Source organism: Pagrus pagrus, assembly GCF_965226575.1.
Source record: "Pagrus pagrus genome assembly, chromosome: 14".
In the NCBI taxonomy this organism is placed as follows: domain Eukaryota; kingdom Metazoa; phylum Chordata; class Actinopteri; order Spariformes; family Sparidae; genus Pagrus; species Pagrus pagrus.
The window spans coordinates 24,578,693-24,605,684 of NC_140198.1; the positions used below are offsets into that span (position 1 = coordinate 24,578,693).

Consider the following 26,992-nt stretch of genomic DNA (forward strand, 5'->3'; position numbering starts at 1 on the left):
CCTGTAAAAAGCACTGTCATGTCAGCCCCACATAGCAGACATTCAGCAGCATTACACTCACATCACCACTATAATATGCCCTCACATTGGTTTTTTTTCTTTTTTTAATGTAAGACTGTTGAAACTACAAATAACAACATGTGAGATTAGTTGGCACTACTGTATGTGTACAAAATGGTAATACCTCTTAATTAGTTAGAAAAGAAAAAAGCCCATAAAAGACATTCTCAGTTCCAAGAACTGCAACCAATAATGCCAGGGTGGTCTGCCATGTGACGGTGCCTGTTATCTCCATTACACTACACTGCCTTATAATGAGCCAATGTAAGCAGCACAGCCAGCTGACAGTGCCTGATGCCAGGATCACACTTAATCCATGGTTCATTTAATGTGCTGGAGAGGTTTACACAAGGATATCATGGTGCAAAGTACTTAAACTAATGATTTAACTAATTGCACATTTTTTTTATTGCCATATACGTTTGGCAGGGCATCTAAAAATGCATCTAGACGGAAAAAAACTAAAAAAGTACAAAAAATACAATTAAACTAATAAGTGTTAACAGTCTACACTGAGTTGTCACCAAACATTTGCACTGTCAATATTTCATATTTACTTCCTTCACGCCTTCTTAGGAACATGTCTTTTTTTGTGTGCTGACAATAGAAGATACACTTTTGTGCTAAATTTATAAATGTATGTGAAAAAGAATCAAGTAAAAACTTTAATTAGGACGCTCAAATAAAATCGTAGACAGTAAATAAAGTGAATAATAAAGGAAAACAGTGACTTCGGAAACAGCCAATAGCCTTTCATTTTTGAGGAGGAGGAGGTTTTCGCTCTTTTGCATATACAGTATGACATCCGGATAGTCACAACCCTATCGCCCCCATGGATCATTGCTCACTTGTGTTTTACAATCTCCTTATATATGTAATTAAGTAAAGTCAAAATCTGTATACATTGATTTTTTTTAATTATCTTGTTTGGCCTGTCCTCTTCCAGGTCACCACGGTGGAGAGGCATCAGGTGTAATGCCTGGACCTGCTCAGTCGTCCGCCTAGATCCACATCCTTAACATATATATCAAATATAATGTACTTGTATCAGATATTGTGTCAATGAAATTGTATACTCTGTGATTTTGTTGTTCTGTTCTTTCACATCTATTGCATGTCTGTCAGTGCTGGGAGAGGGATCCCTCCTCTGTGGCTCTTGCTGAGGTTTCTGTCATTTTCTTCCCCCCGCTACAAGGGTTTTTTCTGGATAGTTTTTCCTCACATGAATCAAGGGTCTCAGGACTGAGGATGTCGTTCACTGCAAAGATTGCAAACCCCACTGAGGCAATGTTGACTGTGATTTTGGGCCATATAAATAAAACTGACTTGACTTGCCTTGGAGGTGAACTCCTGCCGTAGATATCTGGATTGTTGGGTGACAGAGATTTTCAGTGGAAGTTTTCCTGGCATTGTTATCTTCATCCCTCGATTGACTTTTTTACATTACATCTGCTTGACAGGTAATGCAGGAGCCGTTGACTGGCATCACTGTCATTCTGGTTTGACACGGCAGACTGTGTGTGTGACTGTGCATAACATTTTTACAGTACAAACACTTTTTCCTGTCAGAATGGGGTGGATGCACCTATTTATCTTTCTTAACATCCCTGGGTTTCCGCATCTGATTCCTACATATTTTGGTTGTGTGCACAGCTTGTCAGGTGGAGTAACACACACTTGTCACTTGTTAATGCAGCTTGAGAGGAAACTGGGAGCATTTGGTTTGATGTAAAGGTTCTCCTTGCATCCATTGCCAGATGAAAATAAGACTGCATAGGCCTGAATTGAGATTGTGATCTTAGTACAGCCCTGAGCTTCTAGAAGTAGTGGAAATAGTGGTGGTTTTAGTTGGTTGTAACAGTAAACAGTGGAACTGTGTTATGTCATCTCATTCTGGTTATTTTAGAGAAGGCTGACATGGAGTTCATTGTATACAGATAATATTTATGCAGAAATCGCAATAATCAATAGCCAATATTTCAACTGATAGAGGATGAGAAGAATCTCCCCAAAGTTTATCTGCAGGCAAACCACTATTCCTTCCAGAGTGACTGCAGTCTAATGTGAATCACTGCACCCAAATGTCTGGGAAGTAGACCCACATGAAAAAGACAGACAGTCAGACAGACGGACCAGCAGACAGACAGGCAGGTGGTTGCGCTGAGATGGGGGGGTTTCAACCTGAGCCCTCCTTGCTCATCCCGTCCCCTACTCATCGTCTCCCCACTCCCTCCAGTGCCAGAGAGCAGATGGGCCTCACAGCACGTCCCTCTGTTCACCAGAGCTACTGTACAAAGCATCACACACCACAGGCTACCAATCCAACATCAGTGAGCTGAACACAGCCTGACCAGAACAGAACATCTCTCCCACCACACACACACACACAAACACACAAACACACACACATCAGTGCAAGAAACATGTTTCCTGCAAGTCTGAATCCAGTGAGGTTCATATGTATGTGACCTGTAGTTGGACCACCACCACTACGAACCATGGAGTGACGTACCATTTCCTCAAATTTGATCAAAATGGGCTCTGAGATATCACTGGGGATGCATGAATAAACAAACAAACAAACAAACAAACAAACAGACACAATGTTTTTTACCTTCTGGGTTTATTAATGTTTGCTTAACTTGTGAAGTGAGTCTAAGTCTCTACATTCCAGCTGAGCTCCTGAAAACAGTATTTGACTGACTGAAATGGAACATTTCCTGTTTATGTTTACAGTGCACATTTCTATATTGAAGACATCCATGACAACTGACTGACTGTGGACTTGTATAGTAAAAAGGTAAAAGCTGCCTTCTCTAGCTCACACACATATGCAGGTTAACATCAGTTAACCTAAGTACTTAATTCTATTTCACACATGCACGAATAGACACGTGCAAGAATTCTACACAGAGAAAATCTTCCAATGCCCATATAAATCAATTTGTCTGAACACGTTCAGTCCTTATTCAGACTTGCTGCCTTAGCTGACTGAACATAGAAAGCAATGGTTGGTTCAATACTCCTTATCCTTGAAGGTCTCTGATGAGGTTTTTAAGAGGTTTAGTACAATAAATGTAGCCTAAATCAAATTCTTAAAATCTGACAATTAAAAAAACTCCATCCATTATTGCTACTTACTCTCATCCATCTCCACAGAAGTTTCCTCTATCCGGCGCTGTTTTTTCACTGTGAGGCTCTATGTCAGTGGCGCTTATAAACATTTCTCTATTTTCCCCCCTTGAGCTTACAATATCTCAAAGTTCAGTACATTGGGTCAGTGCCAGAGATCGAAAACATTTGCTGCAATCTGCGAGCTCGGCTGGAAGAGGAACAAAAAAGAGAGGGAAAGAAAAACACCTCTTGCTTTATTCAACACCAAATCCTCTCTCCTTCTCTCTTCATCCCTCATTCTGCTCAGAGTCAGAGCGAACAAAAAGTGCTGATAACAGGTGCTCTCTGACCAGGTTGGAGTATTTCTAAATGGACAATTAAACCTTGAGACAGACCTCTGGCATTTAAAATGTAACCTTGTGGGAGGACAATGCCCTTAACGTTTATTTACAGTGAACCCAAAGAAAGAATAATAGTTCTGCTAGGTAACTCTGCAGCTTGTGTCTCCTCATAGAGGACAAAAAAGGGGTGGCATAGGGCACAGATGATGATCTTTTCAATTATGCATATGTCATAAAGCGTGACAGTGTTATTGAGCACCAAGGTTGATAGGTCTATCTACATCTTGAAGGAAACTCAAAACTATTTTTCATTATTAAGAAAGGTGACAGAGTAACAGTCAGGGCTTTAGCTGCCCTCAAAGCCAAGCACATTAGGTTATCATAATCATGAGTATGATAATCATTAAAATGTTTAATTTGTAATAATTACCAAGAGTAAAGGGGCCCATTGTAATTTAGAGAACTCTCAGTGGTGACTAAGCCAACATGCCTTAAACCATCGGTGTTGGTGTTATTATGTCACAGCTTCCTGTGATGTGTGTAGAGGGTTATGGCAATGCATGCTGAGTTCATGTTAGTTTGTGCGTAAACACATATGTGGGTGAGCAGGGGAAGGATGTGAGAAAGAGAATGGGTGAGAATGTGGTGGATGCGTTTATGTGTGTGAGCTTGCATGTGCATGGATGCATCTGCCAGTACTTGTGTGTGAGCGTGCACTCAGGAGATCAGGGTTGGCCTTTCCTCTGCCAACAGCTTAACCACCACTCATGACCGAAAGCTGCGACCACAGACACCTGCCAAAGTGTCCAACACACACACAGCCAGGCCACATTCCATATAAAGGTGCTCGTGAACACATATAGTATTTATTACCACACAGTCAGACATAGACATTTTTCCACACAGTCAACCCTGTACTGTATGTACAGCCATCACAGCAGGATAAGACAACCTTGAAACTGGCAGGTACAGTAGCACCATCTGTCTATTAGCCAGTACAGGGACAGACATGACACACACGCAGCAGTGGTGACCCTCACAACAGAGGTGTGCCACAAAGGCTACAGGATACAGCCACTGTACGCAGCATTCACACGACTTCTGTTTTGTTTCTGTCATGTGACTTGGTGAAATTAGGAGCCTTTCAAATCAACCAACCCACATAAGTAATGACTACAGGCTGAGGGGATCATCCACTCCGCAATGGAGCCACGACTGCTAAAATACCAAATTCACAACATCTGGCATATATGCAGTACTTATATACCTATATAATGATATGAGAAAATAGTTCATTTTCTAAAAATTGTCAGAGGAACAGCATAGTTTGAACATAACATCTGTCAGATTTTAATCAAAATTTCCCCAAAAAGCAAGCAGATAAATGGTTGGTATTTAAAATGAATGTTTCAACTGCAACAAAATAATCTAATCTACAATCAGCTCATCCTACAAGGACAAAGCTGAAACCAAAATCAATACATACCACCACACCACTGCTCTTACAAAACCACTGTGGAGTTACAGGTACAGTATTTTTAAGCAGTGTTAACCCATGTCTTTGTTTCCCCTCATGTCTGCTTATCTTGCAGCGACCCACGCAAACATGTCCCTGAATATGCAGCTCAAAAAGACCAACCTTCTGCTACAGTAGAGAAATGGCAGAGCATAACCCCAGAGTCTCTGCTTGTGCGAGTGTGTGTGTGTGTGTGTGTGTGTGTGTGTGTATACAGGAGGTAGATCGCTGTAACAGATAGTCCTTGCTGGTGGAGATACACCACTGCATCAATGTAGCATAAATATTCATTAGTGACCTTGTCACTTTGCTACCCCAAAAAATATGTTCCTGTTTACAGTACACTGATATACACTCACATACCTGAACACTATATTCATACTGGCAAACATTTTGACTTAATTCATTCATTCACACGATGCAACTTAAACATTATCCTACTAGTTCTGGGTGTGCTTTACGTACATGTAATGCCACTTAATCTTTCTTTTGTTGTAAAATACACAAATGTGACACAGATATTTATTTATCTCAGTATTCTGCAGTCCCCTTTTTTTGAGCTTGTTTGTAATTGTAACAAAACCTCTACATGGAGTGTGATTATGCGTGATAAAACTTCAAAATGTTAGACTGACTCACTACAACAAGCCAACAACAACACAACTAATGCCTATCATATAACTAATACCATAGCTGTAAACACAGATGAGGGGTTAACTAGCTGATACAGTAGGATATTTCTACAGAGACACTGTTCCTTGGAATGATTAAAAGGACATGCTCTTAACAAATCCTTGGCCTCAATAATAAGCCTTCTTATTGCCATGCTGCAACAAAGACACAATGAACAAAGAATATATCATGTAATGTTAATGTAAACCCCACAGTAATAACAATGTAACTATTTTTTTTTCTGTAAAATGATAAAGGATACCATAAAGACCATTGTGACCATAAAGAACATAAATGTCAGGCTCTGAGAAACGGGGAGAGACTGTAAGCAACAACAGCAGCATATGACCAATATAAAGCCTTAAAATCTTCACATTTCTAGATGTGTATTTCCCTGAGAAACTAAAAACTAGCTACGTTTTCTCTCCAGCTTTCCCACCTACAGCGTCAATACGTACAAACAGTGAACTGCACAGATGCCCCTGCAGAATCTTGCATGAAAGAATATAGCTGTTTTACATTTGCCCTAACTGCAGATTTGACATAATAACGCTTGGTGCATCGACAAAAAGTGGGCACGGAGCCAAGTCGGAAAAAATACCCAAAAGAAACAGCAGCGATATTTTAAAAATATTTGAAGTTGACAACTGATTTCAAAACCATTGGAGCACACACTCCACTCAGCACCATGAAACAGTGCATTAAATGAAGGGAGGACAAAGCACTGTGCTGAACCCCTGCTAGAGAAATCAAATTGTATTTCTATGAAAGTCTCTCTTTACTTCTCATTTCCTATCTCTTTTCTCAACACATGATTTATTGCACAAATTATATGAAAACAGCATCAGTACAATGCGATGAAAGATTAAATATCTTAAACTTACCATTTTATTTTTCTTGCTCAGGTGTTTCTTCTTCCTCTTGCCTTGTGTGTGTGCCAGACGTGGGTTGTTCTCCTGGTCTGAAGGCTGTTGGTGGTGGTGATTGTTCCTGCAGGGCTCCAGGCTCAGGCCATTGGGGACCCTGGCAGGCTTTTTCTTGTGCAGGGGCCCTGCCTGGTTGTCTCTGCACTCCTGGGGCTTTAGTGTCATGTTCTTCTAGAGATGAAAAAGCACAAGAGAAAGCTTAAATTAGTACAAAAATAAACATTTTATTTCCACTGCTATTAATGTGTTTTACAGCATATATAAGCTGTGCAGCTGACTTTTGAGGACTCTGCAATCATACGGCCGATCAACGATCAAAGCAATGTTTTATTTAATTTCTATACCTGAGAAAATCACCTCATTAGCACACACAAGAGCTTGAAGAATAAAGAGCTGAACATCCACTCAAAGGAGCCTGTTTTGACAGATTACAAATCTCCACTCTACAGTCAGCAGTGCAGTGAATTTGCTCCAAATTGAGGGGCAATCGTGCAGAAAGGCTTTAGATATGGTGTAGTAGCACAAGATATTCTTCCACAAAGAACAGCAGAAAAGTGGTCCTTTGTTAGATTTGGGAATTTTTTTCACCATTAGGTTATTTCAATGTACACAATAGCGTCCAACAAGAATAATGAGAGAGAAAGTGAAATGGGCCCCCTGCTGGATTTAAACCAGTGACATTAGTGTAAGGTGGTATGTGTGTTAGACAGCCAACAGGATGTCAAAACAGGATGGGAATTTTTTGTGTTATTAGAACTTCTGATTTGATGTTTTAGCCACATTGGTCCACCATTTTGCTCCATGATGATATACAATCCAAAATTAAAGCTGCAAGCAGCGCTGAATGGGCCCACACACCCCTGTGCACGTTGAGGTGTGTGACAGTTGCAGACTGTTTGACTTGCCTCAAAATTTTGGAGGCAGTGCCAAGGAGTTCAATGTATCTTCCTGTTACCACTTTGAGATGCTAGAGAACACTCACTAATCACATGTTAGGTTCAAGTAGTGTTAAGAGTAGACTGCACTATGAAAATTTCATGTAAATCAAATTATGATTATCACAAAAGGCCTACTTCCTGTTGCCAGAACGTAGCACAATGACTATGCCTTCTTATTGACACATCGGCCTTCAATAAAAACTCACATCTTTACAATACGGTATCATCAAGGTCTTAAGTGTTTCCTAATCTTTGTTTGACTTGGATCATGTCATCCGGCTAGAAGGAGAACATAGACGTATAGCAACATGTAATTTCCAGGCTGCCATTAGGGGGCGCTACAACTGTAACTGAATTTTCAACCATGTGTAGTGGAGTTACAGCAACTTCCTGTTTCATGGCAAAACATCGAAATCTGCCATACCGCCATGGCCTGACCCTTCAACGAACACTCAAGCTTTTGAGTTTTTGTTTCAGCGTCCCAACGTTTTGGAATCAGGGTTGTATGTAAAATGCTTCTCGAGGGATTACTGTGACATTTTGTACTCACATTTAACCCCTGACCCGCCAATCTCCTGACTTTTCATCTGGTGCCATCAGGGAGGTTAAAGTTTCATTTACTGAGCAAAATATTTCAACATTGAGGTGGAATGACACATCATTTTGTACAAAAGTTCCCAGATAATGTATCCTAATGACTCACGTTTACTTATGTCATTATTATCCATCCCCTTACGTTACTCCCTTGTGTTTACTGTAGTGTCACCATGAATTTGCTAGTCATGGTTTTGAGTGAATGTCTCAGCAACAACAGGAACAGCTGTCATGACTATTGGTATAGATAGTCCTGGTCCTCACAAGGTGAATTGCACTGACCAAAGAATGAATTTAAAGATATCTATGCTTGCCATGAAGCGGCAAAATAAAGATGAGATGAAATGTCAATTGACCTTGTGTTTACCCGTAAGACACTTCTCTGAGCCTGAAGTAGGTCAGCAGAAGGACAGCAAGAGACATTAAAACATTTACATTCAGTTTTGCCTGAACCATAAAAACTACATCAGAAGACATTTCTCTTCATGAAGAAAACTGGACTGTGAAAACAAACTGATAAGCTACAACTCCAATATTGCAGGGTACACACACGGGGTTATACAGTTTGACAGGGCTGATCAATAGAAGCACTCATCTGCTGTTGAGAGACTGTGTAATGTATCACAGTGGCACACAGTAAAACTTATGGAACAAATCAGCTTTGTTATTTGTAGGGGTGACCTGCTTTGCTCCATTGTGGACATAAGACCCATTGGTGTTAACACCGCTAGGGAGACATTTAAGCTGGTGAGACAGCCATCTAAGTGGAGGCTGACTGTTGAAGGGGAAGGTGCAAAGCTGCCACAGCTACACTAATGACATGTCAATACTCTGCCACATTTTAACAAGAGTGCTTCAGACACACGGTGGTGAGTATCTAGTGGTATTTGCACAGCTGATGTCTAGATACATGGATCACTTTAAGGCCAAGAGATGTAATATATGTATAATGTTTGAGCTTAAAGGACTTATTCTCTGGGTGCAATGTGGACTCGTTTTGTTTTTCACCTCAATAATTATATCAGAATTATTTCTGCAGCAACAATAACACCTGTCTTTGCCGTTTTCCCAATATTCTTGCCACGTCTTTTTTATCTCTGCTTTCCGAATCCTCCATACCAGGTTAATTGAAAAGTAAATGAAAACATTTTTTTTTTTAAATCTAAAAAAAAATCTTATTTCTGTGTTAATCACAAATTCAGGTTAAATTACATTCAAGTGGATTATGGACACTGTCCAGTGGTGGAAAGTACTTGTATTTTACTTGAGTTTTTCCATTTTATGTTATTTTACGCTCCCACTCGACTGCAGTACATTTATTTGACAGCTATTACAGCAACTGGCTACTTTAAAGATCAATGTTTTACTTTCAAGTACATAATCAGTTGGAAAATATGACGCAGTGTCACAGATTGAACGACCCCACAGTATATAAAGTATGTAAAATTAGCTTTACTTCAACCAGCTTCAACAAAAAATGCTGCATAAATGGTAATGCATTCATAATAATAATCAACCAGTCTTATTGTTAATACAATAACACTGAAAGGTTATTCTGCTGCAAGTTGCAAACTTTTACTTTTTAAATTTTGCTGATTATAAAGTTCTGTACTTTTCCCTTAGGCTACATTCTGATCATCTTGAGCCCTGATCAACTTCCGATGCAATGCAGGACATCATCCAGCAAGCCTTGGCCAATCAAAAACATACAAACAGACTTTCCAGAGAGATAACTGGCAGATTACAATGAACTGTTGTGAGGCAGTTTTTCACACAGTGTGTGTCTTGTCCATTTTGTGCTACTGAGCAAGTTCATAGTGCCCAGTTACAGTTACATACAATATGCTTTAGCAACCCTGGTGTTGTGAAATGATTCCACATCCATGCATCTTAGACTCGCGAAATTTCCACACCTCTAACATAAACGGTGTAATTCTACAGCTTACCTCTCGATCATCATGACAACAGATAAAGTAGATGCCACCTTGATAACTTTCAAGTTCAAGTTCAAGTTCAAGTTTATTTGTATAGCACACTTTCTAGAGTTGCAATTATTTGTGTGAGCATTGAGTAGTTGATGTTTCAGCAGTGTTTTTGTGTTGGATTAGTTTTTAAATACATTCATCTGTTACTCCAACTGGACTTCCAGAATTATATTTCACTGTCTCCCAGGTACCTTGAACAGCAAACCTTTCCCAAACCTCTAGGGCTGCCGTTGTATACCCATCTTATGGTCTCCCATAGTATGAAAATTGACAGTTATCATACCATGTACATTTGCTTATCTAGGGTATTGAATTTTACTGTAGTAGTGTTAATTAAAACAATACAGGGCATCATATTCTGTGAAATTGTAATAAAGCATATGTTCAAATAAAAAAACCCTTCTGTTTTCTTCCTTCATTGTTGTAACTGATAATTGCAAAAATAATTGTGTAATACTGTATTTTCTGAGACAGTTATTGTACTGTGAAAATCCCATACAGTACCATTGCAACCCTACTCTCAACACATGCCCTATGCTGCATAACACAGGTCTGGATGAATCCCTAATGGTATTTCTGCTTTTACCTACGTAAAAGACCTGAATAATTCTTCCACCACTGACCTTCTCACATTGATCTCATGCATACTGAGACATCTTTCTCTACTTTGTTTCACTTCAGTATGAAGGAAAAAAAACCTTGTCTCAGCCCAGTAACATTTTTAGGGTTGGTTTATATAACAGCACTCACACTGGACTCCTCAAAACCCTGCCTGAGTCCAGGAGTTATTCCACAGCCCACAGAAACCACAGCGTGCCTCATATTTATATCACAGTACATACAAGGAATGACATCAAGGTAGATTTTCCACAAAATGCCAGTGAGAAAAAAAAAACACATTTCGAGCAACAGCAATAACCCGTTGAAGGACCACCACCAAGCAACCTTAGCGTGCCTGTAGAGAATAACTTCAGCAGTGTTACAGATATGCACTGCTGTCAGAAGGATGAGTCTGATGGGTGTGCTACTGGCACTGACTCACTAAACCATCTCTAAAGGCCTCAATTCACTCATAGAAAAACAAGTGCATGCATCAACTAATCTTGTTTGCCTTTTCCGCCCACACTCACCCAAGGCAAATAATGCAACATGACATGCATTGTCAGTGCAGAGAATATGTGACAAAGTTATGATGGGGCTGAGAGAGGTTCTATTGTGCCAGTGTTCAGCCTGCCTCTAAGCCTCCAAACCAACTGATTGCCTGGAATAAATGATGCACATTATGTTTTTTGCCTGCTCACAGAACAATAGCAAGACAAATTCCTTATTTCAGCGCCTTATGATGACACTGAAAAAAAGTAATAGCTCAATATGGCTCGCTCTCTGCCAGCTTTCATTACTGTGATTGTCTGGCATCGTGCAAAGTAATTACATGGTGGCATTTAGTCGCATTGCATGTCTGCTAGTATCCTTAAACAGGTGACAATCTGGAAGGCGGCTATTATGATCAACTTTATTTAAAATCTTTTTGCACATTTTGGATTTTTACAAAGATGGTGATTAAATGATTTCTGCCACAGGGAATATGTGTTTCAGCTTCAATGCTGAGAAATGAATCGGAATTTGAAAGAAGTTTAAGGAGCCACTGGCCATTGCATCCGCATGCGCCACTGTTGCCATGTATAATAGCACATAACATGATATGTTTGCAAACTGGATCTGGATCTAAAGCCAGGAGCACCTGCAGTCAATTAATTTTGTGCGCTGCATGCAATTTTCTGCTGAATATTCCAAAGCCACTCATTAACAATTCATATACAGTAGATTTGTGAACAGGCTACACCAGAGTACTGTATCTGTGCTTCATCTGGAGCTTATAATTAATGTGAAACAATGGAAAGCTCTGCTTGACAAAATAATAAATACACTTTAAGATAATACACTGAATTGCATCAGTACATAAAGATGATGAATTGCGGTCAACGGGTGATTCCAGGAGCGACGTTCAATAATCATTGCAGCATTGGTATATGTTTTATCCAATCAAAAATGTTCATTTGTGTGCTTGACTTTTAACTCTTCCAAACATCTTCTAGATTCCTGTTCATCAATAAATAAAAACACCTGCTAACTTCACTGTACAAATTGTACTGATATGATAATTGCTCTGAAACACCTGTACTACACAATAACTTCACATAGTTTTCTTTTGGGATTTATCTAGATCTTTTGCCAGAAGCCTTCAGACAACCATCTTTCTTGTTTATTTTTGACAAGTTCTCACACATTGTTTGTGTTGTTATTTTATCTGATACATAATTCTCCTGCTTGGTTCAGTTGTTTCCCTTTTCTCTCTTCATGCTCCTGTGTTTGAGCACCAGGATGAAGAAACCTTTGCCTTCCCTCCTCGGTTTGCAGGAGCACTCTGAACTCAATGGCGACAGCAGTGTATTAACAAGCTGGACCTGCACTGGTCTCTCACAGCCTACTGGCATTTGAGCCACCAAACAGATGAGGCTGTGAACGGCTGATCAAAGGGTCTGATCAACTCGTCTTACCGAGACAATTTAATTAGTTTACACAAACTGGGCTACCAGCAGAGAAGAAGAGACAGAGGGATGGATGGTGGCAAAAAACAGACAGAGATGGTGAGAGACAGAGAAGCAGAGAGAGCACTCAAATGCACCAGAGGCTTAATGAATCTGGCTTCCCACGATACTCCTGCATTCATAGACACACACACACACACACACACACACACACACACACACACACACACACACACACACACACACACACACACACACACACACACGCACGCACAGAAACAAACACGTCTCAAGTCAACAACAACAGACAAAGTAAACAATAATTGGAGATGTAATGAATGCTAATAAAGACTGATAAGTACAATCTCTCCTTGTGGGGTACTCCAGGACAACAGCCCATATTAACTCCAGCTACCTAGTTAAGTTGAGCAGTGAATTGTGTCTCATTCTTTAGGGAGCCCTTGACCTGATTATCACATTTTCAGTAGGTGTGAAATAGCATTAAGCAAGCTCTAAGTGTCGAGTGTAACAAATTGCTGGGTAATTCACTGCTGCTGTTTGTGGTGATGTAACCAATTACAGGTGTGATTAGAGCAGTTGATCTGCTTCAGCTGTAATTTAACAGATCGAGACAGGTGAGAAAGTTACATAAATGACATTTAAACATTTAGTCTTTGACCCAGCACCTTATTAAAACCATATGCTCTTGTTGTTGTTGTGGGGTCATGTATTTACATAACATCGGTCATAATATCTTATGTGTATTTACATTACTGTATTTTACACTGATATTCTCATGATGTTTTTATGTTTGGAGTTTTACACCTTGCTTTAAAACTGTATACTTTGTGTGTTACGTTGTGTGTTTGAGTCGTCTGTCAATTTGCTGTGTACTGGTGTCTTAATTCGTATGACCACTGATTTCTTGTACACTGTGCAATGACAATAAAGGCATTTTATTCTATTCTATGTATACATCTTCATGTTAAGCTTATATTACAATGTTTTAATAGAGGTTGTATGCCACGCACCCGTCAAGATGCAGTTTCCATCCATGTCTGTGCAGATTCATATAATATATGTAGTGAAGACTTTCAAGAAATTCAATGAAAGGTCTTAAGTGTAGTTCTTGGTGTAATAAAGTTACCACTATACTGACATGTATAATTCCAGTGAATAATCTCCAGTGAGAAACATACTGTCTTCACTTAGAGACTATTTTTTGACAGGGGAGTACAACGAGGACTGAGCATCATCACATGGTGCAACGACAGTCACCTGAAGATCAATATCAGCAAAAGCTTATGGTGGACTACTGCTGTATGTCTTCTAGTGTGTAGGTTGATTGAGAGAGAAAAAAACAGTCACATTCCTTGTACATGTTCACGTGCTTGGCCAATAAACCTGATTGAGATAGAACACAAATAATATACAAATTCTAATAATGGATAATTCACAGACGTCTTCAACCAAGCAGCAAAGACAATCTCTACAATCAGCACAGACTCCAAGATGGGAACCTGAGATTAGTGTCACCAATTTAATGTCTGACCAAATGTGAAATATGGTCACAATCCCTCCTTCTGTTCCTGAGTAATGGTGTTGAATAATGGCCAGAAAAGTGTTTTTGGATAACTATATGAGTATCACAGATGTCACAGTGAAGTTTTTAAAGAGAACAGCAAAAACAATACTAATCTAACTTTATTCAGAGTCAATCTTCAGAACATTCATCAGTTTTTTTGGCACAGCAGGGTGATGACTGGGGAAGAGTGATATAAACTGACATTTCCTATAAATGTCCCTGTGGGAAGAGCATTAAAAACGTTGCCAGGTTTTTATTCTAAATTCATATTTAGAATATTGAAATGAGTCACATGATAGTTGATGACAGCAAAAACAAATACTGTGAGGTTCAGAGTGGAGTGAAAAGTGTAAAACTCAAGTTTGATTAATTTTTGTCATTCGTCTCACACACGGTTCGACCATCTGACAAAATCTTCTGTTGGAGTGTACTGATCCCTAAAGTCTCATTTGCTCCGCGAACAAGTCACAATACTACTTTAAGTATGCTAGTCAGACAAGTCAGTCAAGAGTAAACCAAATATTTTGGTCAGAAAAAAAGCAATTCTTGGACTTTTAGAAATTGTGATCAGGGTTTTTCGCAATTTGTTGTTATTTTGTACATCTTAATCTTTAATCTTTAATTTCTGTAGCCTAATAATAACCGACTTTTCACAATAAAGTGAGGATTTAAATATCTTGAAGATGCATTAACTCTGTCAAAAAAAACTGTTTTTCACTGTTTTTAATTATCTTTTATTGTGAAGGTTATTGATCCAGAAAGCAGCCAAGGAAGGAGATCATTACACACAGTGGTAAGATGTAACAACACAGTTTAAGCTTTGCACTTTGTTTGACTCCACGTTTTTGCTTACGTTCAGACACTCTTTCTACAGGATTTAATATAACAGCACAAAGCCAAAGGGCCAGAATACACACAGTAAAAACACTAGCTAGTTTCACAGTGGTGACCCAGTAATGCCTGGAGATTAAGCACATTTTACGAGGATTAATTCAATTCTTTTTTTATGATGGCCCAAACAACTGCATCGCTATCTGCTGAATGTTCCAGATGGCTCTCTACTAAATATCTCTTTAAGATTAAAGACAGCTGGAATAACAATTCAGCACCAAGGTCAGTAGTGTTTGACCAGACTTGGAACCAAAAAGTCGTGAAAAATTCTTTACTGAAAAAAACAAAACAAAAACACTTACAGTAAGAGTTGCCAGATCCTTCTCGTGGCAAAAAAGACTACTTCTTTAAACAATTCTAAATTAAATCCTTTGGGTCTAAACAGACTACTTCTAACAAACACACTTTTAAAGACGAAAACATAGTGAGAGCAACCAATGTGTGTCCACAGATCCACGTACTGCTCAAAACACATTCTCCAACGCAGAACATGAAGGACTTCAACCAGTCAGACAACCACACGGATATCCATGTACACTTCAGCACTAGTGTTTTCACTGAGCCTTCAGTTCATGCATCTTGAATCACTGCCAAGCACCAAGCAGCTCAAACATTACTATTTTCCTAAAAGTATGAGACGAGTAGTGAGAGAAAAGACTTGCAGGGAAAGAGCAAGGTCCTACAAAAAAAGTCATTCAGCAGTCCATCCAGCAAGCTGACCTGCAGCTCATAGAAAGCAGACAAGACGAAAAGAGCTGAGAGCTGCTTGATAGGACAACAGCTCCTGAATACAGACAAAGGAATGGAAAGTTAAAGGGTAGACTGAATTTCACACAAAAAATAACTATTTTATTATTTTTGGTAGGTAATATAATAGAGTTAAAAATGAGCATTGCCTGAACCACATTTGGGCTAAGCTAAGAACTAACAGAATACTCCAGCTGCATCTGTGGCCACATTTTCAAAGGAGATGAGCAAGAAGAAATCGTTGAGGTAGAACTCAGAAAATGTCATTGCTTGTAAATTTGAATTAATGAATTCCAGCCTGATTGTATCCATTAATTTGGAAATGTTGAAGTGTTAGTATTTGATAGCAGATGTCTCAACGCTGATATCATAGCATTTCATAATCACAAGGCTTCAGTACAACTTGGCATAATTCTTATTCTGAGATCTAAAGCTTCTTTGGGCTTTGCTGCACAAATAGGATAGAGTTCAAGTTCTCACATCCATTCATAATAGTGCCTTCACCTGTGAGGACATGAAGACCATCATCACTTTCCCAGAGTCCTTTTGCAGTTGAGACAGTGGTAGTTTACATACAAAACATTGTTTTACCATGGTTTTTCCATGCAGTAACAGCAATAGTATAGACTAAAATGTCTCCAAAACATGATTAACATGAAATTTGGAACAGATATCCGTGGTGCAAAGATGATGAAGCCCAGCGACCTTGGTAATCCTCTCACTTTAGACCTTGTGCCACCAGCAGGTTAAGTTTTCATTTATCCAGTGAAATATCTCAAAATCTATTGGATGGATTAATGGAACAAATTTGTATTTGTCGAATACTTACTGTTTAATGACCAAACACTAATTCCAGTGAAAAAAATACTACTACTATACCCACACTGGTTACCAATCCATTAAATATCATTAAGACTGTTCCCCTTACAATCTGTGGTCTGGAGCTGTTTTGTTGGATTTGGTAAATATGGTAAGAAGAAAGTTCAGATAATAGTGTAATTAATACGGATTATCATGAAGAACATAATTATGTGATCTAAATCAGGGATGATGGTCTCTTGCTTTGTCTGAGCCACTGGGAATGGGATACAGAGACCTCCTTGTATCACCTCAACAATGAAACCATTTAACTAACTAATGGAGAGTGAGAAACAGAGCACTGCAGCACTATTCGGACAAGAGAGATTTATCATATCAAATCTACATTGGGTTCAAGTCAGAGGTCAGGCACTGGATTGAAATCTCTACTATTGTCACATTAACCACGAAAACATCTGAAAGTTTGAGGCTTCAGAAAGAAAGTGTGTGAGAAGCTAAATTGTTTTTTCTAGCAAGGAGGGGTTTTCTCAGCGTCAAATCATGGCTACACTGACAGTTTCTAAGCGGGTAATGCGTGTAACTCAAGAACGCTTTTCAGAAACTGGATCGGTTGTATCCAACACATGATCAGGCAGATCCATAGTGACCACTATGAGAGACTATCAGAGACTCTAATCAGTAGAAGTACTGTCAAAAGAATGCTGTCTTGTAGTGGTCTCAGAGGACGAGTAGCAGTTTCTAAACCACTTCTCAGGACAGGAAACAGGTCTAAACGCTTAACACAAGGGTGTGTTTACGGAGACAAACAAGTGTTTCAAACCCACAGTGAGACATGGTGGTGAAGATTTTCAGGTCTGTGGCTGTTTTGCCTCCTATGGAGTTGGACACCTGCACAGAGTTGACTCCTCCCTCACCAAAGAGAAGCAGCACTCCATTCTTAAGAGACATGCTACACCCTCTGGTTTGCATCTCTGTGAAGACGGGTTCATACTGCAACAGGATAATCCCAAACACACCTCAAAGCTTTGACAGAACTGCTTGAAGACAAAAAGAGACAGATTGAATCTGTGTAGCTGGAAACTCAACGCAAAATTGAAAATTGAAATTGATCCCTAGTTCCAATTCTTCCTCCTAAAACCATGGTCTGAAAGTCTGGCGACCTGCTGTTGTGTCTCAGAATAGATGCAGGTGCTCACACACACACACACACACACACACACACACACACACAGCTGTTGAGAACGTTCAGGTGCAAATCAGCCAATGTCTGCATTATACAGGAAAGCAAGTGGGGGGAGCTGCCTGAGAGTCTCAGGTAGGCAGTAAATTATTCCCCTGACAGACACAACCATCTACAAGATGTTTGTTCACCTGCATTAGTCCTTGTTTCTCATGATAACACTCTCAATAGCAGCGCAAGACAAAATAGTATCCACTTCAAAAATGCACACAAACACACACACATACATATACAGGATGTATGTAATCTCTCTCTCTCTCTCTCTCTCTCACACACACACACACACACACACACACACACACACACACACACACACACACACACACACACAGACACCTAGCCAATTTTCTGGCACTAATCTCACCATACTAGAGATTTTTATTTCCATTTAAGTTAGAAGTGTGCATGAAAAAAGACAAGGGGATATCCTGTGTGTGACGATCTGATTTCCTGGTTGTGTCTGGCTGTTCAACAAATATAAACACTTTTTCCATCTGGGAGAGCTGACAGGACTGAGGGGACCTGAGGTGATGCGAGAGCTCAGCAACCGGGTTGTGCCAGTCAGTCTCATCAGCAATACTGAGAGAAACACAACAACTAACCAAATGAATCAAAGCAGTACAGGCCACACATGTGGTATCAAAGACAAAGATCAAATGGCTGCATTGTGGCCACAATAATCATGAGAGGAAAATGAGACATGCCCGGAGTGACAATGTAACACTAGGCCTGCAGTGGGTGGGAGGTTGGAGTTCTTCCTAAAATTACTGTTGCTTAAAGATTGGGAGATGAGCAACAAGAGATCTCACTGAGCACCAAAGTCAACAGATCTGTAGTCATGTGAGTTTGTATTTGTGACGCTGCATATGTCTTTTTTCAGTGTGCATCTGAACAGGAGGGAAATTAGGCCTTCTGCAGACACGCCAGCAGAGCACAGGACTTAATGAAAAACAAACATATTCAGCATGAGCCACGAGAACCCACAACATTTACCCTGATGAAATAAACATGAGGAGCAGATACAGCCTGGCTTTTTTCATGTTAATCACCGAATAGGCAGAGCAGGCAGAGTGGCCCTTTAACGGGCGCAGAAAGATGTGAACCAACAATGTTTGTGTTGCTGTGTTACTGAATCAGAGCGCTGAGTTTTTGTAAAAGCCTATGTTAGACTATTTCAGACATAGACATCAGCTGGCAGGTCGTCTGTTGTGTGTAAAAAAAAATCTGAATAAAAGGATTTTGGTACAAAGCAAACAAAAGCATGATGACATGAACACCAGCCATGTGGTGACAACCTGAATAAGCAAAGCATACTGCGAAACAAGATGAAGTGCAGACTGTCCTGATCAAATGAGAACAAACAACAAGGAGGAAAATAATGCTGTGCGCAAAACAATCCCAGCCCAAGCCGAGCGGCATTGTGGGATGGATTTCAGCCTTTGAAGCTGCCCATGTTGGCTTAAATAATTACACCTAATTGCTGACAGATGTAAAGGCAAATGAACCATTTGCTTAAACAGGCACATGGATTGCTTACGGTGACTGCACTGGGTCAGAGCTTTTATTGGATTCTGCCATTCACTATTACTCAAGAAAAGTCTCTTTCTGTGGAATGGACCAATTTCTTTAGCTGTCTGCAACTGACAACTCAGTCAGTGTTAGGAATGCACAACAGTGGATTTTTGCCGATATCAGATATGCAATTATTTTTACTCAATTACACTGATGCCTTTACCGATATATACAGTATACACATATTTTTCTCCACCCTTTTACATGTTCACATTGTTTTCACATTGTCATGTGATACATTGATATAAAGGTCTTGAGCATTACTGCTTAAAGTGAGTTAGCTGCCTCCATGAAGTGTGTTTCACACTCTCTGTTGCAGCTCTGTCCAAACACTGAGTGTGTTAGTGACTGACCAAGTCAGCGGGCTGAACTACAATAACTTGCTTCTTCAAGTTTTCAGTACACAGACATGCACCTGTCCCTTTTTCTCAATGCCTGTGATGTATAGCCATTTTGGGAATAGCAATTTGGATTTTGGTAAGTGTATAACACCATAAACGGTCTGTATGGTGGTGTTCCAAAGCTGTGGCCAATGATGTTGGAGTATCTTGGTAGAAGGAAAAAAATGACAGCACTAAAGCTATGGTGAGTGAAGAGAATGATGTTATTCTCCTTGAGGGCTTGCAAAGGGTCAAGCATAGAGAACATGCTGTCCCCTTAAATGAACCTGTGCTTAAATAGTCCTGAGTATCCTGTAAAGAGTTATACTGTAGAGAAGTAAATCACAGTGATATGTTGAGAATCTTTATGTATCATCATCTACAATTTGATTAATTGCTCTTGTACCTCTCTGAGGTAATAACTGACAACCTGAGCACACTGTTACAGTAAAACACATTTCTTTTTAACTGAAATAACTTTGAATGAAGACAAAGCCAGTCACCCAGCCAGCCACCTCCAGTGATTTACATTTCTCAGTAATGTACTCAACCACACAGATCAGCTGGCAACAATATGAAAGCAACTCTCTGGGCAACAAATGCCAAGTCTGATGCATCACCAACAAAACATATGTACTAGTATAATAAATCCCACATGACAAATTTTCTTCCTACAAAGTGCTGCTTCCAACTACAGTCAAACATGTTCAAGCATCTTGTGCCAAGCTTCAACCAGATTTAGGAAACAGCCAGCAGCACTGGCACCCTCACATACATGCCAAGCACACACAAATAGTGCTCATGGTGCTGCTTGTTTTCAACTAACTACAAATTGAGAAGCTTGCCACATGGTGACAGAAAATCTGCTCAGTGCAAAAACTGAGCCTGACAGAAGTGAAGCCGTGGAGACTTGAAAACTCCAGCAATTTTTAGCTTTTGAAGGGGAAGCCAAGGGTATGAAGAGCTGGAAGGAAGATGATGAAGAAATGCTAGCAGGAAAAGTGGCATTCATGTAATGAAGGGCAGCGTGTAACGAAAGCTGTAGTGGTGGTTTGATAAGAGCAGTAGCTCTTGTGCACTACCGAGTGTCAGAGGCAGCCATCATGCTTGCCGGTAAATAAACAATTTATATCATGAATTGGCTTTACAGACACGTTTGTTTGAAATATAAAGTATTATTAGCGCTTTGAAAAATATTTTATAATGAGGCAATGGCATAATTTCAGCTGGGTTGGGAGGGGGGCATTTCTCCTCCACTCCTGAATCTTTTTTCCCCTCATTTTTTTTTTAGATAAATCTTTCTATCCTTTCCTAAACATCGTTCTGCTGTGCAGTCAAATAGGAGATGATAAAATGTTACCCTATCTTCTTGCTGGAGGTTCTTGAGTCCCTGTGCAGATCACCACTCAGGATTGAAATTAGCAACTTCATTATCTCTGCATTATTTTGGGTAAAAAATAAATAAAAAATAAAAAAAATAAAAAATACATTGTCATAGTAGCAAGGGATAAGGGCTGGACAATTAATCAAAATCTTATCAGAATCACAATATGGCAGAGTACAATATCCAATAGCTGTAATCTTTTTATGAAGGTAAAATGTGTGACAAAACAGCTTTATGATGAAATACTGTAGCGCTGCAGATGTGCCCTCCAAATCTCTCCAGATGTAAAAAAAAATATGTTCGTTTTTAATAGAGCTAATAGATTTTGTAGAGAAAATGAAAATGGTGTGTTTTCTTACCATATAGTGCAGCCCTAAAGAGGATGATGCAACATGAACTGCAGTACTTTAAAAATGTGTAAGGAGTTGAACTATACTGCTTGGTTAATTGAAAGGTGAAAGTGCACCTCAGTGAACCTGAATGTAGAACACTGCAAAAACAAAAAGGGTCTCAGAAATGACAACTTTTACCCTGCAGAGATGTTTAATGAATGACATGGAATTCCTATAATTGCACACAGAAACCATCAATTGCTTCAGTATGCAAAAAGTGCATTTCTGATGTCTGTCCTCTCAGAAGTTTACTCAGCCCATTTGTTGCCCACTGTTGTCTTAAGAAAAGCTTTGTTTTCTGTGATTTCTGTGTGCGCTGGAGCCAGAACAACAACCGCAGAAGGAAAGCAGCCCTCTCCTGGGATTTGGTGAGAAAGGAAACAGAAATGCTTGATTTCGCTCAAGCTGTGGCTTTGTAGCAACAGCTCTCACTCCCTCTTATTGCTCTCTTTTCCCCTCCACCTCTATGATTCACAGCAGAAAATTGACTCGGGGAGGGAGTGAATAGTGGGTGATGCTGAAGCCTTCCTGTCCTGAATGTGTCTCTCTCCTGCTCACTGCCAAAACCAGGCTGCTGTCAGGCCCTGAAGCAGTTGTTTTCAGAGCGAGAAACTTATGGCACTTGGTTTAATTCACTCTTTCTTCTCCCCATACTACACCGGTGTTCAGTTAATGGCATTTGAACAAAAGAGGCTCCTCCATGGGCTCTCCACACAAGCAATGGTTGTTAGATTAGCCCAGCAGGCTCACACAGTGGGCTCCAGCGTTGACGATTTTAACAGTCACGTCTTTATGCTTAGACCACCTAGCAGGAGACCATTAAATCTCTTCATATTATCACACCTCTGGTTACATTGAGACGTTTGCTTTAATCCATACAGAGGTGCTACTGAAACTGTAGCATGTGAGCACATTGGGAGAGTCAACATGCAGGAAAAAAAATGCGTAAACCCCCATGGCTTTGTATTCCCTGATATCATTCCTCCGCTCCTCAGACCAATGACGTGGTGTTTCTTTTGGGACGCCGTGGCTTCAGACAGAATGGTGCAGGTTGCTTAGCAACTGGGTACAGAAGGAGATCATTAAATTGCACTGATGCTCATTCAGTCCTTCGTTATGTATCTGAGAACTTGTTGCTCCAGTCCGCAGTGAATAAGAATCTCCTCTTGGATGAACGTGGATGTCTCGGAGTGCAGCTCAGCATCAAGATTGTAGTGATGGCACCTCAGCAAGAAATAATCATGCAGCTTCAAAAAATATATGATGAAATCTATAAATAAATGACTGAGTGGATGATTAGGAAATGAAGGCTGTAAAATGGCAACTCATGTCCAAAGCAAAGAAAATCTTTCATATAGACCTCATTTAAAATGGAAGTGTTCAATCTTTCGTATCTCAACAGATTAGACATTTTCATTTGATAATTGTAGTTTGCTCTGAAAGTACTCAGTGAAATAATAACTTAACATATTGGACCATAGGAGTATATTGTCTTGCTCCAAGTACACATGAAAATAATATATCAGCCAACCAAGAAAATATTTATACATAATTATGATGATCATCTAGTGAGACAAGTGACACCTTCAGTCAGTCAATATCCAAAATGCTTATACTGCACTGTACACTTCACACCATATTTACTGTCTTGAGGTTATTAGAGGTGAGAATCACCATGCTATCTAATTTTTTTTCTCAGGACGAAAATGAAGATAAATAGATCTTTCCATAAGGAAACTGTATTGCACAAACACAACTTACCTCATCTCAGTTAACATTAAGTTCAATCAATGGAGCACAGTGTGTTTGTGCACGCGCTCTATTTCCCGCCTCTATAAAGCCTGTGAGCAGAGGCTACTGCTCACCAGAGAGCCGACACCTGCACTATTTATAGCCCACGGACATTAAAGCTAACAGTGTAACAAGAGACCGCAGACATGCCCCTCCACTGGTAATTAGAAACCCAGTGAAAGCTCACCATCTCCACAAAGGAGGAGTAAGACAGTGCCAGAAAGGACACGCTGGGGATGTGCCAAAATACACTTCCAGACCTCCTGAGCTAGTTTCACATTGCAGATCTCTTATGCAGTCGTTCCAGGATTAATGAAGTGAAATCCAGGCACTTTTTGGGATTTAGAGCTGTTGCTACGCTGTAGCTAAGCTTGTGTAACAATTACGGTTTCCACGCAACAATTCATTTAAGTTCTCAACTGTCTAATGCAGCCTATTGTTGCACTTACTGTAAGCCATGTGTGAAGAATACTTGCAGAGGCATTTATAACAATGAGCTCTACTATTTGCTCCAGCTTACTATGCAATAAAAAAGAGAAACAAATTAAGACTGTGTAGATGGAGTGGACACAGTACACTGCTGATAACAGCTGTCTGAAAACAACAGTCAGGTGCCCATGTCTACTATAAAAACTCTGCTGTCATCATTTCTCCTCTTCATACTAGCCATTAAAAGTCCCTTCTAATGCCTCTAATGTAGGAGCTGCAGGACAAAATCCTTTAAGCTTGAATGTGGAAAAAGGAAAAACTAAAGGGATTGTCAGGGGAAAAGAGCTTTAGTCTTGTTGTGGTTGTATGAGAGCATGTTTTCAGATATTGCTTCTGGACCAGTATTTGAGCCCTCAATCTACCTATTTGTCAAGTATCTGCACGACACACACAAACACAAAATCCCTATATTCAGTCATACAAGCATGCCTTCAATTTAGCTAGTGAATGACTCCACAGAGGTTTTCTGGGGAAGGGATGGGTTGAGATGCATGGGATGAGCTGAATGAAGGCAAATACTGGCTTACTGGATTATAAGGTTTCTATACCGAAAAAGGCAAAATGTGCTGGCTCTGTGGTGATACATCAGTCTGTGTGTGTGTGTGTGTGTGTGTGTGTGTGTGTGTGTGTGTGTGTGTGTGTGTGTGTGTGTGTGTGTGTGTGTGTGTGTGTGTGTGTGTGTGTGTGTGCGTGCGTGCAATGAGCAGGAGGTCAGTTGATCACACAGACCTTTCCAGCCAAAAGTACCATGTACCATTTTTTTCAGTTGTTTTTTTTTTAACTTTTGAAAGCAAGTCCTGATGTATTTCAACACTGTTTTGCTGTGAAGTTCCAGAAATGTTTTGTGGACTACAACACCTGACTTTCCATTGGCATGTAGGTAAGTAGATAATGGCTGAAAAATGAATTTTAATTTATGGTTAACTTTATAGCCTTTATTTGGTTAAAACAGTGTGCTTCGGGTATAAGAATTCACCCATCACACAATAATAATAAATGGTTATATGGCAATATTTATCGCTGTTTTTTTACATTGTGCCATTTGAATAGCACATATCACCACTACAAGTGAGGGCTCTAGAAAACAACTTTATTTTGTGTTGTTTTTCGTCCTCCTGACTATACATGACTCGCATGTCTGACTTCATAACTCAGACAAAAGTACACATCAAGAGCACATGAACACACACACACACAGAAGTTTGCCAGAAGTACAGTTTTTTAATTGATTCCCTCAATTAACCTTACACAGTTACTTTAATTAAATTCTATTCTGGACTGGCTGTGTTCAGGTTTTTAAATTTCCATCCTGCTGCTGAACTCATTATGCCACACTTCATCTTTCCTGTATCAGCTTTATTAAATATATTCCTGCTACAAAGCACTATTTAACACTATATATAAAATCCCACACGGAACTAAAGAACTATCTGTGTAAATCAGGGAAACAGTTAACAGAAGAAGACTTCAAAGATCTATTTAGTATCAATTAAACAAACTGTGGAAATATAATTCACTGAAGTTGTCACTGATGAGTTCTTGTAATGTAAAAATCTATTTTATAACAGCACCACAGGGTGAGATGCTTCTCAAAAAAGCACCTGTGTGACAGTGAGCCAGATGTAACAGGAGCAGCTGAGGCTATGAAGGTACTGAGGGATACACAAACAGCCAATTAAAACATTTATTGCAAGCATCTGGTGATCCAAGACTGATAATAATATGCCTCATCCTTTGTGTTGAGAGTGTGCCATAGTCATTAAGAGCGTGCACGATTCAGTTTGGGCACAGCTCAACTGAAGTGCTTTCATTTCCACATTAAGTGACAAACTCCTTGATTTATCAGTGCAGACAAGTGTTTGTCCAACAGTGTCACAGATAAAGAAGAGTTTAACGGCCACTGATTGTATTTTCTACACGTCCCCTCTTGAGAGCAGAATAGGCATCTGAGATGTGAAATCCAGCAGAGAAAAACTCACGCAAGAGATCATTACTGCCTCGTCCCTGACAGCTCCAAGCTGAGAGTTACAATACAATGACATGCTCAATGTGAAACCACTGTTGTGTTTTACTTTAACTGAAGGGTTTGTAATATGTCCTTGAATATTTCAACTGAAAAGAAGGATGTAAGCATTTGAGTTACACTCAAGTGCATCGTCGACCATTAGTCTGACCTGAATGTGTCCTCTCATTAGCAGTGAAGCTCCATATAAAACCCTGCTTCTTCTGAAGGCTACAATCACCCCAGTTTACCATGACAATCAAGTCACATCAAGAAAATTATTAGCTCTTAAAGCAATAATCACCACTATTTCCATACACATATGTTAATATCAGTTTCACTGCACCATTTCTGTAAGGGGAAATCCACTGATTGTATGGAAAAGTCTGTTTCCAGGTGTATGGGACTACTTCTGCATGTGTGATAAACGTTGCATGAAGGCGTCTTTACATGAGCTGCATGAAGTCTACTAAATGTCCTCAAGTGATGTCACCTGAGTCAGTGTCAGTTGGCTCTGTTGATGTGGAGTTGGAAAGAGAGCTTAGCAGACCTCTGTAGCTGATTTCTCATCTCTGCTTGAGGCCAGCAGCTGGAGGCTACATTTGCCACTACTAGCATAACACCCATGCCTCTGACTGAACTGTCGGTTATCGAGTTACATTCTGGATAATGTAGGTGCCAGATTTTGACAAGGAAGAAGAATGGGTGGAGTAATAAAGATAATATTCTCTGACTCTGCTGTATGGGCTTTGATAGGTTTGGTGTAAACTGTCCATCATGAATCAAAAAATGTACAATACTGTGGAGTACTTTCTTAAAGACGCCCTGTGGTTTTCTTGTAAACAGACAAAAGCTCATTGCTTGTATCCTAAGGTCTTAATAAATGCACTGAATTTCTTCTTTCTCCTGTTGATCAGCAAAGGAGGATAAAACAACTGGCAGCAATGTGAATTACGCCATCACATGCTCAGGATCCACTCATCCTGCTCCATATATACTCCATAG

General features: G+C 39.8%; 1 protein-coding gene across 1 annotated transcript in view; it reads right to left on the minus strand.

The window, feature by feature from the left end:
- Positions 1-26,992, minus strand: part of auts2a (activator of transcription and developmental regulator AUTS2 a) — a 309,944-nt gene that overhangs the window by 226,635 nt on the left and 56,317 nt on the right. The window contains exon 3 of the mRNA XM_084373812.1: positions 6,588-6,800. Coding sequence (XP_084229938.1) covers positions 6,588-6,800 — 213 coding nt within the window. The remainder of the gene's footprint in view (positions 1-6,587; positions 6,801-26,992) is intronic.